Source organism: Stylophora pistillata, chromosome 14, assembly GCF_964205215.1.
Source record: "Stylophora pistillata chromosome 14, jaStyPist1.2, whole genome shotgun sequence".
NCBI classification, from domain to species: Eukaryota; Metazoa; Cnidaria; class Anthozoa; order Scleractinia; family Pocilloporidae; genus Stylophora; species Stylophora pistillata.
In genome coordinates, this window is record NC_142532.1 from 4,798,554 (window position 1) to 4,818,082 (window position 19,529).

At 37.3% G+C, this 19,529-nt stretch overlaps 1 protein-coding gene across 1 annotated transcript in view; it reads left to right on the top strand.

Moving 5' to 3' along the window:
- Nucleotides 1-4,652, top strand: part of LOC111327558 (uncharacterized) — a 31,204-nt gene extending 26,552 nt beyond the window's left edge. The window contains exons 13-17 of the mRNA XM_088745037.1: nt 157-315; nt 1,554-1,649; nt 2,749-2,877; nt 4,000-4,042; nt 4,264-4,652. Coding sequence (XP_088601163.1) covers nt 157-315; nt 1,554-1,649; nt 2,749-2,877; nt 4,000-4,042; nt 4,264-4,439 — 603 coding nt within the window. The 3' untranslated portion in view covers nt 4,440-4,652. The remainder of the gene's footprint in view (nt 1-156; nt 316-1,553; nt 1,650-2,748; nt 2,878-3,999; nt 4,043-4,263) is intronic.
- Nucleotides 4,653-19,529: the final 14,877 nt, after the last annotated feature.

Here is a 19,529-nt window from a genome sequence, read left to right on the forward strand (position 1 = left end):
CGAGCTCCCGCGCCTCACGTACCCAGGGTTTCTCATCTCACCGCCTCCTGGAGTGAGAGAAGAGAGGGGACTGGGGGGGGGAGAATGAGGTTGGTAAGATTGCGTGAGAGGGCTGTGTGATCATATGTTAAAATATCGATTCTTCTTTCTCTGCAGTTGAACACGGCTGTTGAATCTCGACAAAAGCGATACCGGGCGAGTCAACAACTTGGCCGGTCCGACTCGTTAGATAAACTACAAATGAAGAAAATGGCGTCGGATATTCTAAACTGGACCATAGAAGAAATGGAGCTGCTTATGCATGGTGTATTCCAGGTGATTTTAGGTTCTTTGTTGAATTGCATCTCGCTCGTGATTAACTTGTAGCTTCTCCTTACAGGACCAGTGCATTGTCCCACAAACAGGTGGTGAGAAGTAACAAACTCATCAGTTGGATGGTGTTATTGTGATATATATCATCAAATTCTCCGAGGCATTCATGTTTAGATTTGTATAGTCCAGTGGGAAGAATCATCGAGTAGATCATGAGGGTTAGAGTTAAAGCAGTATTCTATTTTATTACACGACTCGGGCAGTCAGAAGGCCAATAACTAAAATCAACCAATCAAAACGCTCTATTGCCGGTCAATATTCTCTCAGTGTTGGACCGGGCACTGTCCCGAATGGTTCCGAATGGTCCCGAATGGTCCCGAATGATACCGCACTTGTGTCCCTTTGAACTTCAGTCGTATAATAAATCTCTTATTAACCAAGCTTGCTTGGGACCGTACTGGAAGAATATCGGCCCTCGGTCTTTTTTGTACGGACCTCGCTGCGCTCGGTCGGTACTGTCAAGACCTCGGGTCGACATTCTCCCAGTACGGCCCTCGCGCTTGGTTAATAAGATATATTTATATTGAGTGCCTCTTACAATGAAGAAGTAACTGAAAAAAAAGCCCAAAGTCTCAGTTAAAAAAGACACTGGAAAAAAAAAAAATTTATTCCATGTATTGGTTATGCTGTTTGTTGATTAGTTTTGTCGGTTTGATCTTCATAAAGAACATTTTTCTAATTTTCTTCGAAATACGTTCCACTTGACTGTCGAGTTCGGTAAACGAACTTCTCTTAGAATATTTGTTCGTAGTATTCTAGATCACGGAAGGGGATATTGAAACGTATAGAGAGACTTCCGATTGAGTTTCAAAAGTAATCCTGGATTTCTTTGGTTTTGTTTTACTTCGCTCTGTGATTGGTCGTGAAAACATGTGTCACCCTCTCGACCAATGAAATGCAAAACTAAAACCAATCTTACTTCAGTCACGCGCTGCCTATTTTTACTTTGAGTTCTCATTGGTTTAATGATGATGTTCACCTTTTTCCTCATTGATGGTTGTGGTTACTTTGGATTTGGGACTTCTCTTAAATGATTTTCAAGTGATTTCGTTAAAATTGATCATGAATTAAATTGATCTTTTAGAACTTCTTGTAAATAAGTCAAGTATAAGCGGATGACTTTGCAAAGTAGTTCATTGCCTGTATTTCTCTTTGTGCATTAATTTTTTTCTCTCTCCCAGATCACTATACATGAATTTGGTGCGAGCTGGAACAGACGCAGTAGCAAGAAAGCCCTGTCAGTATGCGCACTGTTTTGCGTAAGAGGTCATTCGGAGGTTTGTACACAAACGAAATTTCTACCACTTTGCGGAGCACCCTATAAACATTTTACCACAAGCCACTCAATACTCCTTTTTTCACACGGAAATTGCGGGTTCATGTCATATATTTTGACATCCTCATTTCAGGCACAGCGTGGCAACTTGGTCACCTTAGAAAACACAGCCTAAATATTCAAATTGTTCCTTTGTAATTAAAGTAAATCCTTCCATCATTTATGGTGTCTCTGTCTCCATGTTTTTTCCTATGGCACCATAGTAATGTTTGCGAAAGACGCGGTGGTGTAATTGTAATGGTTTGTGTCTCAAGGTACGAGACCTTGTGTTCTTGGGCAAAACACTTTGCTCTCACTGTGCTTCTCCTCCCCCCCCCCCACCCCCCAGGAGTATAAATGGGTACCGGCGAATTATCTGAGAAGCCTGTTGCCTGGTGAAATGCCGGTGGGTAACCTTGCCATGGACTAGCATCTCTCCAGGGGGGGAGTAGTGATACTCCTAGTTGCTGCATGCGGAGGAAACCCGGAGAAGCTCCTGCTTGGGGGGGGGGGGGATGGCACTTGCAATTGGGTGGAGTACATACTTTACTCCTTCCTGTGTTATTATTTGGTAATTTCACCACGTCGAAGAATGCGCCAAGTTGGGAACGTTGTAGTTTACGAGCAAAAATATTAGAACAAACTCTTCTTCAAGGGCCTTTTGAAGAGACTCCCTCTCGGCCCCTTGTGAATAAAGGCTGATAGTTTCTAAAGAAACTGTTTGGGGCTGCGTCGGTGGGGGTAACGAAATAATTTGGATATATCAACAAAGTTGAAATGGTAAATTGGCCACCGTAACGATTACAAAAGCTGACGTTTCGAGCGTTTGGAGTTGGAGGCTCTTTCGCCAGAGGGATTAGAACGAGAAGAGTTTGGGAAAAGAGGAGACTGGGATAAACGAAAGAGTCGTCTCGACCACGCCACAATTGTGTTTTCGCTTCCCCCTCCCTCTTAGAACTACGAGGGAAGATTAGTAAAAATAGTCAGTTGATTAAGAAGAGTCCTTTCTTTCCATAAAACATCTATAAGATCGCATTTTCCTTTTCTCTCCTTCTTCACAGTTTGTGCGAATTAACTCTGACGATGAGGGGGAGTGTGAGGATCTTTTGTTCCCCGGAGAGGGTGAAGTGACCGATGCTGCTGTGGTTCTCCTAAGAAAAAAGATGAGTGGAAAGTACACTTTATTCAAGGTATGAAGTGACTTTGAAACTACGTGAAACACGATTTCATTTATAACAAATCTATCCAGGTCCTAGAGACTCCCTGGAAATTCTCCTAGGATCCAGAAGGGTGTACTTGTAGGGTCCTTGGTTGTTAGGTTTAAGAGCCTGTCCACGAGAGATCCAGGTCCTAGAGACCCCCCTGGTCCTAGGATCCAGAAGGGTGTACTTGCAGGGTCCTTGGTTGTTAGGTTTAAGAGCCTGTCCACGAGAGATCCAGGTCCTAGAGACCCCCCTGGTCCTAGGATCCAGAAGGGTGTACTTGTAGGGTCCTTGGTTGTTAGGTTTAAGAGCCTGTCCACGAGAGATCCAGGTCCTAGAGACCCCCCTGGTCCTAGGATCCAGAAGGGTGTACTTGTAGGGTCCTTGGTTGTTAGGTTCAAGAGCCTGTCCACGAGAGATCCAGGTCCTAGAGACCCCCCTGGTCCTAGGATCCAGAAGGGTGTACTTGTAGGGTCCTTGGTTGTTAGGTTTAAGAGCCTGTCCACGAGAGATCCAGGTCCTAGAGACCCCCCTGGTCCTAGGATCCAGAAGGGTGTACTTGTAGGGTCCTTGGTTATTAGGTTTAAGAGCCTGTCCACGAGAGATCCAGGTCCTAGAGACCCCCGTGGTCCTAGGATCCAGAAGGGTGTACTTGTAGGGTCCTTGGTTGTTAGGTTTAAGAGCCTGTCCACGAGAGGACCTGGACCTGGCAGGCGTGACAAATGCTTCATTTCTTCCAAACTTTCATAGATTCAGTTATTCGGGAATCCAAATTAGTTTTCAGCTGCCGCTTAATCCCCGGGCTATGGGAGCTCTCGCATCAAATCCCAGGGATTTTAAACATGTTTAAGAGGTCATAACAAAACGGTGTAGCCAATGACTGTGAAGATGATTATTCACTATCAGCCAGTCAGCATCGCGACCAACACTGACAGCTATGAAGCTTGCCCTAGTTTTTCCGCGCTTCTGAAGGAGGTTACAACTCCCCTCTATAAATATTGCGAAATTTACTAATTTTATTTGCAGAATTAAGTTCTGTTTTCTTGTTTCGTTCATCTCTTTAGCTTTTTTTATTGAACATTACTGATCGTTTTCTTTTTTTCTCCTCAGGAACCATTGTTTCTAGACATGTGCGTCATTTATAAAGAATGTGGTAAGTTTAAACTGTCAGTTATGACGTCAGTAAACTGAATGAAATTGCAGTGTATTGCTTTTATAAAATAACTATAGATTTACTGGTGCAATTAACGATAGGTTTTGCCAAATTAGAGTGCTCGTTTTATCTCAGTTATTTTATAAATCTCGTTCTCTTGCAGACATGGATAAATGAAATCATAACTTTAACTGACTACGAAGTTCACTTTATTGTTGCAGAGCTAAAGGACGCCTTCGAAATTGTGTTGATGGGTAAGGAGACATACAGATTCAGAGCTTCTACGAGCCGGGATTATCGGAGATGGCTTAAATATCTCAGACTGGAATCTAAAGAACTTGGCTCCTGGAAGAGAAGGCGAAATGGTCTTCCGAACATCATGATCAAAAATCTTTAGTTAGGAATTTTCTCCGATAATACAGTTAGTTCAACCTCGTTCATCGACGACAGTCGCCAAATTGAAAGCATTCATCAAACGTTTATTTAAAGGCAATCCATACGCGTCTTATCTTCTGAAAAATGCTTTAAGATTAAAGTATATATTCATTCTGTGTTTAGGTTGTTTCAGAAAGCCAGCGAGTGTGTCATCCAATAAAACTCGTTCAAGTGACATGCTTTTGTTGAATAGGCTGTCTGGTCTGTGCAGCTATGGGTAAATAACACACAGCTATCCTGACTAATTTTCGCTCCCAGCCGGGCCCTCGTATCCTTTACGTCGCGAGTGGCTCTGGGGATGATAACTGCAGTAGCTTGGAAATTGCATCTTCAATCGAGAGCGCGTGCGTCTGTGGCCTAAATAATAAGGGTGTTTAGAAGGAGTATGTTAAAGCGGCTACTACCCTTGTGGGGTTTCTTATTCATGCACCTTGCATACTCTTACGGAAAATATTTTCGTTGCTCACAAAGGCCCCAGGATTGCTATAATAAAATACTATATGTCCATTACCGAGTTTAAGCCCGGAAAGCTCAATTGAAATTAAACTTTTTTATGACAACAAAAGATCGTCGTTGAAAGGCAGTCACAAGACTCTCCTGTCTTTAGCACTTCGTTACCGTCATCTCCACTTTCCCCTCGCGAGTCTCCACGCGAATCACACGCACCTCTGACAGATGCTCCTACCTGCTTCCACCTTGATTGCCTACCTGGCAATCTAGGTATTTTCTCACGGGTCAAATTAAACCTAACTACCCAAAAACTTGTTCTTGTTTTGTTCCTTTACTTACCTGTCAATGAAGCCCCGTTACTAGAGCCTACGCTCGATTGCAAAAACGTTGACATCATCAAAGCACGATCTATAAAAAAATGAGACGTAACAACTTTATGGAAAATTTTCGCGCGGGTACATAATCAGTGATTCTTATTTTCAAATGTTCATGTCAAATCTTTTCCTGTGATAATCCTTTCTTATAAAAACTTGGAAAGCTTTTATAATTTACCACCTGCAACCATTGGAGGTTGTCATGTACATCTGACGCGTAAAGCAGTAAGGTCTCATCGTTTATCATAAACGCTGTTAAGTGTCAACGTTTCTGCGATGGAGTCTACTTTATTTCCAAGTTGATCTTTTGTTGACAGTTTGATGACCCTTCTCATAGTACTTTCTTTAGCAAGATGTCATCTCATTGATTGAAAGGACATATTTTCCCAGTTCCTCACTTCTTACTGGTTGGATTTTACACCACTCCTCACAGTTAGTGATTTCCACCATTTAAACCCAAACTTTTTCTCCCCACACATGATAATTGTTGAATCACGCTTTTAAGTTCATGAACTGATATAAAGAATAGTTTCTTGTAAGAGAAGCTCCAGATTAAAAAAAGTAATTTTCCTTTATAGTACCACAAGCAATACAAACAGAGCAATAAGGAGAATAAGTGTATGATGCACGATCCTCGCAGTAGAGAGCGCTATTCATGCAATAGCGAAAATCAGACCTGAAAAAAATCAGGTCTGTACGGGATTCGAACCACTGACCTCTGCGATACTAGTGCAGCGTTCTACCAATTGAGCTAACAGGCCAACTGGGAGCAGGCCGTTAAGTTGATTCGTAATAAACCCGTGATGATAAATCAGATACAATGAATATATGAAGTTCATATATTTTGAACTGCGGTATTAGATACGTATGATGTACGATCCTCGCAGTAGAAAGCGCTATTTATGCAATAGCGAAAATCAGACCAGGTATCTAATACCGCAGTTCAAAATATATGAACTTCATATATTCATTGTATCCAAAGAGAATATGCTTATTTATGTCAAATTTTTAAGTGTTAAGCATGACAAATGCGCGACGATAAATAAGAGTAAACTCTCACCTCAACTCACTTTTTCTTCAATCAACTCTGTAAAAATAATTTATGAATTCCTTCTTCTCGGTTAATCATATGTGACTTTAATTTAACCCTTCAACTCCCGTGAGTGGCCAAGAATATATTTTTCCCTTACACTACCAATCCATATCAAGCAGACAAGTGATTTATACATATCCATACAAATCCGGGCTAAACTTCAGAATACCCGGCCATTTATTTACATGTCATTAAATAAGAATAGCGTCTATTGTGTTATGCCTCATTCTTCAAAGACTCCCGACACATGTAAATGAGATGGCGAGTATTATGAAGTTGCTCCCAAATCCATTTTAACTCAAAGGATATATGGCAAAAAATCCGACAATCACGTCTCGGAGAAATCAAGTGTAAAGCCCTTAATGATATTCAATCTCAACACTTGATACTTCACATATCTCAGCTCGCTTCCAGAATTTATTCGCTAGGCTAAATTTGCACGTGCAAAGCTTTCAGGTAATTTGCATTTTGCTGCACTGTTCCTCGTGGTCTTAACTGCCGCACTTCGAAGGAAAAATATATAAAAAAAAACTAATGTCTCCCACCAAAAGTAACTAGCCAAACTGAGTAATTTCTTGCTCTTGAAGAATTTTGCCAGCTCATTACAAAGGTTTTATTGCTACAGAGGACACGGTAAGAGTGAAAAATCAATTTAAGTTTTCTGTTATTATGAAGTTGAGAAATTCTAAATCAACGTTAGTGTTGTGTCGAACTAGGTCTATGAAAAATTTTACACACAGATCTCTGTCTTAGAACAGTTTTAGGGACGAATTCGTAAGTAAATTGTATCAGTTTGCCAAAACCATGCAGAGGTTTGGTAAGGGTGGAAATTCTTCGCTTGGCGGCAAATTCAAACCGAGTTGAAAGTTGCAACAAGGAGCAATTCTTGCTGAATGGTCGCTTAAGGTATTTGAATTGATTTGGCCGCGGCGCAGAAACAGCAAAGCTGCTTTTAGAGAGTGAAGTTTCTCTGACATGTTATCAAACAACCAAATAAATGTTTAAGTAATCCTCAGAAAGCTTTCGAAGCCACGAGAATCAATATTGTCCTTTTTTTCCGGTAGATCCGCGAATCGGGGTGAATTATCCAAATAAAACAAGGAATAGACGGAAAGGAGAAAAAAAGCAAAAATTTTGCGTCAAGGTAAGCTACAGTGTCCATATCTTTTTTGTTTTTTTTTACAAAATAGGTTAGGTAATATGTGCAAGTGGCTGCTATTCCTTGAGGTGAAATCTTGACGTATAGGTGATTTGCAACCAATCTCTAGAGGCGCAGGTAACAATGGTGAAAGGAACAACTGCTGGTGGACGAACAAAAGAAGCCAATGAGATATCTATTGTTGACGTCCACCAACATGGCGACCATGACGTAATGTGCAAACCACCTATACACAAAATCGTTCGTTTATCAATCAAGCCAAAAACTGTGCAAAGTAACGCTTAAGTTTGTGCAGGTTAGCTGCAAGCGTCAAAGCAAGTTTTGGAAAAATCTAATTAGCAAATTGAGTGCGAGAGATATGATAGCCTATAATAATAATAATAATAATAATAATAATAATAATAATAACAAAAATAATGATAATAATAATTCCAAATTTATAACGCGCCTTCTCCATGCAGATATAATCAAAAGCGCGGTACAATGCTATTAAAAAGTTAAAAAGCAAATTAAAACTCAAATGTACATAGTAATTAAAGCTAAAAAGTAAAGAAAGCTAAAAATTGAAATAAAAACTCTTGGTACGTAACGTAAAATTTTAAATACATTACCTATGAAAAGCAAGTCTAAAAAGATGCGTTTCAAGTAAAGATTTAAAACGTTCAAAATTGTCCTCACGACGGATGTGAAGGGGCAGATCGTTCCATAAGTTAGGGGTAGCAGATGAAGGGGCGCGATCCCCAAAAGTCTTTTTCAGCTTTAAACTACGATATTTTAAGATAAGACCATTGGCTGAACGGAGACTATAGCGCGGCTGTTCTTAATAGTGATCAAGTCACTCAAGTACCCAGGCGCATAACCATAGATAGCTTTGAAAGTAAGAAGAAGTATTTTAAAATCGATTCTAAATTTAACAGGAAGCCAATGACGGTAACGAACATAGTACAGGTGTTAGGTGACTGTAGCGAGGTACATTAGATACAAGCCTAGCAGCTGCATTCTGCAGGCGTTGCAGTTTACATGGGTGAACAGCGAGTAAACCAAATAGAAGACTGTTACAATAATCAATACGACCTATATGATAAAAGCATGGACTAAAGTGGATGCAGATTCCTGAGACAAATACTTTCGGATACGCCAAACATTGTATAAATGAAAAACCCAGATCGGTAAGTTTTGTGGATTTGTTCCTGAAGATTCAAATGAGAGTCAAACCATGTCCCCAAATTTCTTGCTACAGAGGCAGGAGCAACGTCAGTGTTCCTTACGACAAGACTGTCAATATACACAAGAGTTCCTAGTTTCGGAAGAATCGAAATTAACCAGGAATCTTTTTTATAACTCTTTTTTCAAGATTTCGGTTTCTGAATAGGTCAGTGTCTTAAAGTATGTTTAACTAAGTCAAAGTATTAGTTAAGCTATAGAAAAAAAAATTATGCTGCAATTAACGGTGATTTTTTTTTGAAAAAGGATAAATGAACAATTAAAAAAAAGGACTTTTTTAGATTATATTTAAACGGGAACTCGTGCATGAAATGGAATTAAATTTGACACTGTACATGAGTTATCAAAATGGCGTTAATGAACTTTTGAAGTAAACTCTGGCTATTGTTACGGACCGCAAATGTTCTACAGCAGTGTCCATCATAGATGAGTGAATAATGATTTACGTAAAATAAAGCAGTATACTATGAATTTTTACTTCGCCTTTGTTTATTTTTTTGGTGGAGGTTTTATCCTGGCAAGTCGATCTTGTCAAAAATAAACTAATAAAGGAAAATAGATATATTTCGCAGAGGTTATTCACTTTTAGGAAACCAGCATGTACTTGTAACAGGTAGTAAGCCAGGGGGGTTTCTGTTATATGAATATAGAGGCAAGACCTATACAACGCAGATAAGTTTTAAAACGGAGCACTATATTTGGTTTGGCCAGCCGAAATATAGTGCTCCGTTTTAAGACTTATCTACGTTGTCTCGGTCTTGCCTCTATATTTATATTTGTTATTTTGGGCCGATTAGATCACTGCTGATCCAACGTACAAGAGTAGGATTATCGTCCACGGTTGCTTGCTGAACATTTCACAGCTCTCTCTTATTTGGTATTCCGCCACAATGATGACATGTTTTGTCGAGGATATGACTATCAGAAGATGTTCGAAAGTAATAAGGCATCTGATTGATAGAAACTTTATTTCTATAATTGATATTGAATCTTTTACTCAACTCAGTACAATAAACCTTTGAAGCTTTGGGCTTCTAGAATTCATATCATGTTTTCTGATTCGTTGTAAGGTCCTTTGGTTATTGATATTATCATTGTTATTATTACTTTTGTTCAAGATGAGTACTCTTTTTTAAATAATATCTTAGAAAGGCATCAACGCTAATAAAATTGACGTTGAAACAAGACTCAAAAGGTACGCTTCAAATTGTTATTTCTCGAATTGTTTCTATACTTAGTTTTTAGATCTCTGACAAGTTGAAATTTTGACTAGTTTCTTGCTCTAAGACCTTGAAGCCACGTCATCGAATGCATCAGCTCTTGGTCTTCGAACCACTTCAGTTTAACTCTATAATTCTTTTGAATGACTAGGATAGATTGCCTCCTTACAACATCAATACAAAATCAAACAGATGGGAAAAGTTATGGAATTAAGAGAACATAATTGGGGAATGATTAGTTGATCCAATAACATCATAGGAATTGTATGACAGACAGTAGGTTCAAGGTTCATTTATTTCATACTATTTACTTAAAATTAACAAAGATAGAAACGTAAAATTGCAACAAATGATTACAGAATAAAATAAATAAAGTACAGATTATAAAAATGTGTGTGGTGGTTAAAGTAGCGAAGGCTTTCTAGTTGGTCACCACCTACTTTTAGATAAACAAAGAAATGGCATTGAGCTAGGATTGATATACAAGAGAGAATTACGTGTATATGATTTAAAGTATGTTAGAAATCTATACAGGACAAGTTTAGTAAGAGAAAAACAGACACATACAAACAAACAAACAAACAAACAACAGCAACAACAATGAACGAAAGCAGAAACAGAGACAAAGGAGAGGAAAAGAACAACACATCATCAGCAACAGCAGCAGCAGCGGCGGCAACGAAGACCAAAATATAAGCGGACAATTATTGTTATTATTATTATTATTATTATTATTATTATTAATTACTCTGTTATCATTATAGTTATTTACATATGGACGGTTATTTACTATATATTTGATCACTAAACAGATATCATATATTATTTGATTGACGAGAGATCAGGTGGGCCCGCATATAAAGTTTCTTAAACCTGTTAAATGTTTTTAGTTTTTTCAATGCCAAGGGGAAAGTTTCCCATATGACAGAAGCAGTGTACTTAAAAGTAAATTTTCCTATGTTAGTTCTGACTTGTGGTCGGTGGAAATTAAGCTTGGGGGATTTTCTGGTGTTATAGGAGTGGACAGCTGTTATAGTTATTAGTGATAATTACTAATGCCATCTTGGGAATTGTAGGATCAAATTTTCAGTTGTGTTTCACCTTTCTAGGATCTTTCTAGGATCTTTCTATATGACTTGTATAAGCCGTTTGAGACTGAAAAATTCAGCATGCATCAAAAATTGAGATTCTCCATTTATTTATTTTTTATTTCAAGATCTCTGATAAATTTAATGGCCTAATATTTTTTTTCAAATAAACACTTTTTTACTCGACCAATAAAACCTCGAACCCAATTGAATGTATAATGTCTTACCCCTTGCAGTTAAAGCCAATTTAATTTTTATATATATGCCCAAAAGGTTGGTCTTATCTTATAAGTTTATGCACTGATGTGTCTAAAAATAACTCTTTTAGACATAATTCAATAAAAACATCGAAACGTAGCATTCAGGGCTGAATATTCCAAATTCAGAATGTTTCAAAGAGAGATAACTCTCATTTCTGCAAGTAATTATTCTTTGATAAGTGTAATTATCATCTAATAATTGCAACCATTCTACTTAATTTCAGTAAAATCCTTTAAGTATACAGTAAACTTCTGTGAGTCTTATGGCTCTTGAGACTTCCAGCTCATTTTAATAGATATAATTAAGTTCAATTACAATATGTCGTGGCTCTCTAGACTAAAACCAGAATCTCAGGGCATGATCCATTGAAAATTGATATCTCTTAAATTGTGCGCAGAACTGATTTATAACTGCGGTCTAGACAAGTGGTATGGTATTTAGCCAAGAACATGGAGCTTAGAAATCTTTTTCTCCAGAGCAGCTGATGATTATATAATTTGAGGACACATCGATTTGAGAATTCAGTTTTTACGTGCTGTTCGATTGTCTTTTTCTTGTTATATTTATGAAATTGGCTGCTATAAAGATCTTTTACTCAGAAAAACCATAATGAAAACTGCTTGAATAAAGTCGTAGAAGTATTAACTTTAAAAAAAGATGTTAGGAAAATGGGAGGTAACTTAGCGGCAAGCTTGCTTGTCAGAGAACTAACATGAACTGTATTTTGCCAAGGGTATTTATGATCGAACGTTTTCATAAATAGATGGTGTTAGAAATAGTTTGCAGCCTTTAACGGTTGAAAAATGTCGCCTAGGGATTACTCTATGTTTGTACTCACTAGTTTTCCATCACTACTATTTGTAGATATGCCTTCCTTTGACGCGAGCTGAGACTTCTGCTTCTTTTGAAGGAAATATGAACAAGGTTACGGTATATCGCCGAGGGAAAACTTGAGCAGACACAGCAAACCGCAAACCGCAAACCGCAAGAAATATATGTTGAACCTGCAGAAACTTAATTTATTCTATCAATCTATTTGAGTCCGCCATCATCTCGGAGGAATTTGCTGTCGAGCACAAAGAGCAAGTGTTTGTAGTTGCTAAATTGCAAGCCATTCCCTGTCAACTCAAAATGGGATTTCTTAATCTTTGATCATAAGTACAAATTCCAAATTAATTACATTGAACAAGTCAGTTCAATCAATTTGAGGACAGCTTAAAACAGAATACAAGATTCCTCAGAGTAATCCGCCTTGATTATTTCCCTAGTTAAAAAATAATGTGCTAAAAAATACTCTTAACTCATAAAAAAGATAAGATAATGAAGATAAAAGATTGGCAGTGAAGTTATTAATTCTTGCAACAAAAAATTGGCATTGAACTTATCATAAAAATAATTAAACAATTTCTTGCGAGAGACTGGTGACGTATTAGATTCCCTAATGCTGAGAGGTAATTCGTTCCATGCGCGACAAACCCGGGTAAAAAAAGAATTCTGGAAAGTTTTGTACGACTAAAACCCTAATTACGAAGACTAGAAAACTAAAATGGAAATATTTCTGTAATACCCCCCCTCCCCCCCACAAATCGATTGTTTTAGCAATCAATTTTTTTTTTTTACCAAAGAAGAGTTTGCATAATGAAGCATGGAGCTGTGCGGAAATCTTACCACGAAAAGTTTACCAGTTAAAAGATCATTTTGGCAACAACAAACTCCTTGAGTGATTCAGAATAGTGATTAATGATACGACTAGTGATACGATAAGTAATGTTGTAAAATCGATAGCACCTTTCCACTGTTTTTTGTTTGGATGCGATTCACACTCGATCATTCTGACTCGAAAAAAGCAGGGTTTAACATTCATTACATTTGTTGATTTTTTCTTTTTTATTCGTTTTCTTGCAGATTGACTTGTGTAAATTTCAGATGCTTCATGCCCAAATAAAACAAGCAACACTATTTTTCAAGTAAAGAGAAGATTTAGTTCGAGGTACAAAACAAATTTCCTGAATACAACGATTCAATTGCAAAAATTGAGGGCTTTAAGCCACTGGCAAAATTATTACCTCGCGATTTGGTTGGACTTGGCCTAAAATCTATAGCAAGGCTCTTCAAAAGTTTAAATTTTTCCCGTCAAAAAACTTAGAAAAGTATAGATGCTTTCACTAGGCATGCGCCAATATTATCTTATGTTCAAATGCAGTTAATTTTCCCGCCAAGAGACTTTTTCTAACTACGGTGCTCAAATACGCATGCGCCGTTTTTTTTTTTCAAAAAATATATTATTTCATTGTCAATAAAGGTTACCATTTACTCCTTATCCTCTTGTACACTACTTTATTACAGACAATTCAATAAAGTGTCCAGTTTTTTTGGTGTAATGTTTATTGTCTTTTAATATATATACTCAACAAAACCACAAGCGTTTCACTTAGCAAATCACTTTATTTGCCCTTAAGTTAATTAATAGAGTAATTTTCAATCAAACTATTTAAAAAGGTGTCCAAAAAATTTATTTCGTATTAATACTAAGACTTTTGGAGGGAAAATTTGGAAAAATTTGCACAGCGCTTCAACTGGCAATATTTTCGACAAAAATTCTAACAAGGTTTCCTTTAAAATTTCCCGCCAATAATTATTAAAACAGCATTCCGTGCAAAAAAAATTGAATTCAACCTCCAATTTGTCTTGCTTATGAAATATTGGAACATGTCTCCCCGAAAATAATTTTGCAAAGATATTTCGGACTTCTGTTTTAATGCACGAGATGATATTCTAAACGAAAAGACTTTCATGGCAAGGTAGGGATATTTCAATCAAAATTAACCGTCGAAATCCAATGTTAATGTTTGAATTTTAATAATCAGGCAATACTTTTTTGCCCATAACTTGCCATGATGCTTTTACTAACAAAAAAGATCTTCAAAGCAGCCTGTTTTCGAATGTAACACAGGAAAGAAGCTTTAGGTTGAAAGCGTCTAAAAATATTCATGATTTTGTACTGTTAGTAGAGGTTCTCAATTGTCGCTAGTAATTTTCAATTTGATGATTTTCTGGATGTAAATATAAGTTATTGAAACAGTCGCAGAAACTATATTTTTTTAGCCGCTAAAGCAGTGAAATTCTTCAATTAGTTTCCAAGTGTCTTAAAGCGAATTCTTGAGGCAGTTTGAGAATAAAGGTACCACAAATTGTTTGGGCTCACAATCCGAAATTCTTTTCAGCAGCTAGAGCTAAAAAAGAAATGGTAATCGAGCTCCAAATTATTTATTCAATCTAATCGAGAAGCTTTCTTGTTTTGGGAAAAAACATCAAACATTTATCTAAATCCCCAAAAAATGTTTTATACTTTAGTTTAGTCGAAATCAAACTCTGCGTTCTTACATGAACGAGACTAAAAACCAAATTTTGTTTCACTATCACCAAATTGAGTAATTTAGAGATAAAAACCATTAAAGTTTGGGAAAAGATGTTTTTTTTTCAGTATTCCTGCGTTACATCGAATGACAGCACTAAAGATCTTTCTTCTACTTTCAGTGTAAATAATCTACTTTTATAATTTGGATATATCAACAAAGTTGAAATGGTAAATTGGCCACCGTAACGATTACAAAAGCTGAAGTTTCGAGCTTTCGCCCTTCGTCATTCGCTCCGACGAAGGGCTAACGCTCGAAAGGTCAGCTTTTGTAATCGTTACGGTGGCCAATTTACCATTTCAACTTTGATTATATCCAAATTATTTCGTTACTCCCACCGACGCAGCCCCAAACAGTTTCTTTCGAAACTATCAGCCTTTAATCTACTTTTAATTTTAAAACCAAATGCCTGGTGCAAGGGGTAAATAAAGTTATTTGCATAAACCAGCACTTCAAAGAATAACAGTTTCAATATCACAACTAAGGCGATCCGAGTTTTAGCGGACAAAAAGAAGCAATATAATTTGTTTGAATTAAATCATTTGCATTTTGGATTTGCACGTTTCGCAAAATTCACGGCTTTCTTCCTAAATTTTTTTTCCATTTTTAATCTTGAAAATTCCTCATTCGTCTTCATTAATAAGCGAACTCTTAGCGAATTAAGAAAATATTCCAAAGAATTTTCAATTCCGCGCTAAATTGCATCCATGATAGAAATTCATACTCTTCTGCCAAATAACATCTCAAGTAAAAAACCAAAATTAGTTACGAATCAAGATTAAACGCCTGTTTTAAAAGGAAACTGCCTCATAATTTTAGTTTGAACAATTATTAAGAAAATGCAACGAACTCTTGACAATGGTTCATACGGTTTTTGAGAAAATTAAGTATCTTTAAACTCTACTAAATACAATTTCGACCCCGAAAGGTAAAAATCCAAGATTTCAAATCGACCTGATAAATTTTAGGAATAATACATTGAGCTAGTATGTTAAAATTTCTCCTAGTCTGAACAGCCAGCTAACATCGCACGATTTGGGAAAAAGATCTATCGACCAATAAAATACTTCCAATTGTAAGAAGGTTTTCTTTCTTCTTGAGTGACAAGAATCCATTTGAACTGGTTTATGTAACGACACATTTCATTTTAGTCGGGGTTTTTTGAAGCACTCGTAACCAGGCATTTGAATTTAAGATATAGCTAAGACAGCAAGAGGACACTGGCGTAAATGTCAGCTAGAAACTGAAGAGGAAACTACAAATAGCGAAATTACACGAATAATTTTGAAAGATGGTCTTACACTGAAGCCAGTGTTCTCTTGCAAACTGAAACTCAGTTGATGGGGCAAAGCAGTAGATGCAAATTTTAAGATGGCACTGTAATTTTTTGTCTCAATTTTGACTTGAAATGTCTCTAAGTTTAACAAACGTAACTTTTTGATGCAATTCATAACAAGAATAAAATATGAATCCCCTTACTTCTTTCTTAGAATCCTTAAAGCGGTTTTTTTCCTCGAGTCATTAACTGTGAAGTTCGTCTAGCTGTGACAGGATAGCTCCGATCCGTCGATAAAGTTGTCTTTCTTTTGATGTTTCGTTGGCCCCGTGTTAAGGTCGTTTGTAGTATTATAGAAGTGCATGAATCTGCCAACAATAGCCTGCTTTAATTCAGTTTGCCAGCTTTCCAAAGCCATTCTTGGTAAATAATTGGTGCCAAAGTAAAAAAATTCTTGCTGTTCTAGTCGACGTGGTGGTTTGTAGATCAAACATTAAAGGAAAATTGATTCTTTTTACAGCACGATGGAAGTTGGGGAATTTAAATTGTTCTTTATTTGATATCTTTTGTTGCAGTGCCACCTTTAAAATTTGCATCTTTAGCGACATCAACTAAGATACGACTGTGAAACGGACTGTTAGGCAAACAAAAAATGAGCGATCGGCCAACAAAATCAACAATTCTGGTCTCAATTTTCTCCAGGAATTCGTCTAAATTGGTCTCTAATTATTATTGCTCAGTCTAGTGACCTAACGTTTCTGTGGTGAATCATTCCGAGTTGGAGCTAGCAGTGGAATTCAATAAATGAATAAATCATAAGATCGCATAGTGTCTGCATAACAATCCATATCACAACAAATTAATCCAAAAATGGGGGCCAAGTGTAAACAAATCGCTGGGCTAAACTTCAGAATACCCGGCCACTCATTTACATGTCATTAAATAAGAATAGCGTCTAAGTATTGTGTTATGCCTCATTCTTCAAAGTCTCCCGACACATGTAAATAAGGTGGACGGGTATTCTAGAGTTGCTCGCTTACCGAAAAGAGAATATCATCTGATATTCTCTTGCTTAACAAGTATTCTATCCACTGCCGAGTCCAAGATGAATAACACTGGACGACTCGTGAAGAGTGAAGCATTTTTCTAAAATCAAGCTATCTTGTCAGCCACCATTTTTGCTACTGTTTCACAAAATATTTTAAAGTTCTTATCTTTGCGAAGGTGTCCTCATTTCAATCGGCGAGTCCATTGTCTCCTGCCGGTCAGATTCTTCAACCTTCCATCCTGTTAAAATGTCAACGTGTTTAGGGAGCGCTTAATGTTTTTAATCTATACATGAAATAGTTAGGAGAAGGATTTGGAAGAGAAGTGTGCAAAAGTACCAAATGCCCTCTCGAATAGAACACAAAAAATTTTCTTCCAGCATCCGACCATTTTATGATAAAGAAGTTATATCAGTACAGCCATAGGTTTTGCTTCTGCAGAGGCCGACATTCTCAGTGAGTCAAAATTCAATTTGAAGAGCTGCCTGAACACACAACTGACACGTGTTGACTCGTTTGACGAAGATTTTGCGAATCGCGTAGCCTTTTAGAAGAAGTTTGAGGTAATATCATCCAAAGGATTTGCTCACCTTCTGCCAGAGTGGCGTGAGATTGCTTTCCGTTGCTCTTCTATACAGTTAACGTTAATCTATCTTCTTTCTTCCAAAATGCAACGTCTCCAACAGTTGGGACAGCGTGGTTTGCTGAAAATTTTAAAATTTGTGATGAATATCGATTAACAACTCCAGCCAATAGTTGCCTTATACGTCACATATCCAACACGGAGTTTTGTTTGCACGCCCAAGAAACTAATCAAGAATGCAGGGTGTCGAGAATTTTCAAAGGAGCGAAAAGGAAAACTCACACACCTCAATTGTTTATTCCATCTAAGAGGGAACGCTGTTAATTCTATCAGAAATAATCGCAAAATTAATTTTGCGGAGAAGGCAAAAACATTTTACAAGTTACCCGGTGTTTCCACGGATATTGTTTGGAAAAGAAGTGATGGCAGTTTTATGAAAGCCTCTTGCATTTTGTATTGGACGTTGAAGTTTGAAATAAAATTACCGCGATTCTCGCGGTTTGTCTTAGGACCTGGGTTAAGCGAAAACGGGTGAAATCTTGGAACGTATACTCTTCAAAAAGAAGAGCAAAGTGTTTAATCGAGTGCGTGATCGTTCTGTAAGCTGCCATTCTTTATTCTGTACACGGAAAGGGTTGGGGGCGTTCTCAGATAATTCTTCTTTCCTCGTAAACCTCCTTTCTTTCCTCTCACCTAACGTCCACATCGTCGGTAGAAAATTTCCTCTCACCCTTACCCTCAGTACCTTTTAAAATCTTAGATGGGGGCAAAAAAAAATTACGAAGAAATATTGAGCGCTCGTTCACCCTGATACACCTGTACTGCGGGCGCTGCTGAGCCTTCAAGGCGTCTTTACGAGGATAGTCCCTTTACAAATATGATTTTTCTACCAGTCTGTATTCAGTAAATATTAAACGATGTAAACCTTATACAAATTTCAATCAACTGCTTGTGCCCAGATTTCTCACCGTTTAGGCGAATGGCGTTTTATTTCAATTATTTTTTGTCGCTCTTAGCCGTGGATGATGTTTTAAGTCCGAGATTGATATTCCTTATTTTTTATCACCAGTGGGTGTACTGTATGCTTCAAGTACTAAAAGACCCAGGTTCGCCTGTCAAATCAATTTTACGACCAAAGAGTTCAATATATATTCTTTTGACGTTTTTATCTCCAAGATCTGATTGTTTAAAATTCTCCCCTCTAGTTACTACACATTTCCTTGTAAATTAGTTATACGAATTTGATATTAGATCAAGATAACAACTTCTACTGACCTGATAAGTTTGAGTATTCTCATTACCTTTTTGCTGGATAACGTATGGTTACTAAAGGGAGAAGTTACATGTTAATCACTTCTGGGCCGGTTTGTTCAAGGCTGATTCGAGATAACCCAGGTTTGGTGTGAAATTTGATTTCAGATTTGAAAGCTATGGAAGAAAATTCAGTTTAATTATTTTTTTCTACAATTTGATGATTGGATGCTCTAATGAGTATATGGGAAAATTACCCAAAAAGGCGTTTGAATAGAGAAACGAAGAAACCTGGATTAAACTTTAACCCTGGGTTATTGGCCTTAGAACAACTGGGCCCTGAGTTGGGAAATACTTCCCTCTAAAGAACATAGAACACTACATTATATGCGATAAATCTGACTCGTGACCTGGAACTTCTCATCCTTGTCCTTACTGTATTTATTATAAAGTGTAAGCAAAGTTTAGGATTTTCTTCCCTCACAGGAGAAAAATATCATTTAACGTCATCGCTATACTCCTGCCTCAATGTGAGTTGTATCTTATTATTATTATTTAGTCATGAGACCACGAGCAGACTCAAGAAGGGTAGAGTGAGGAATGTGCACGAC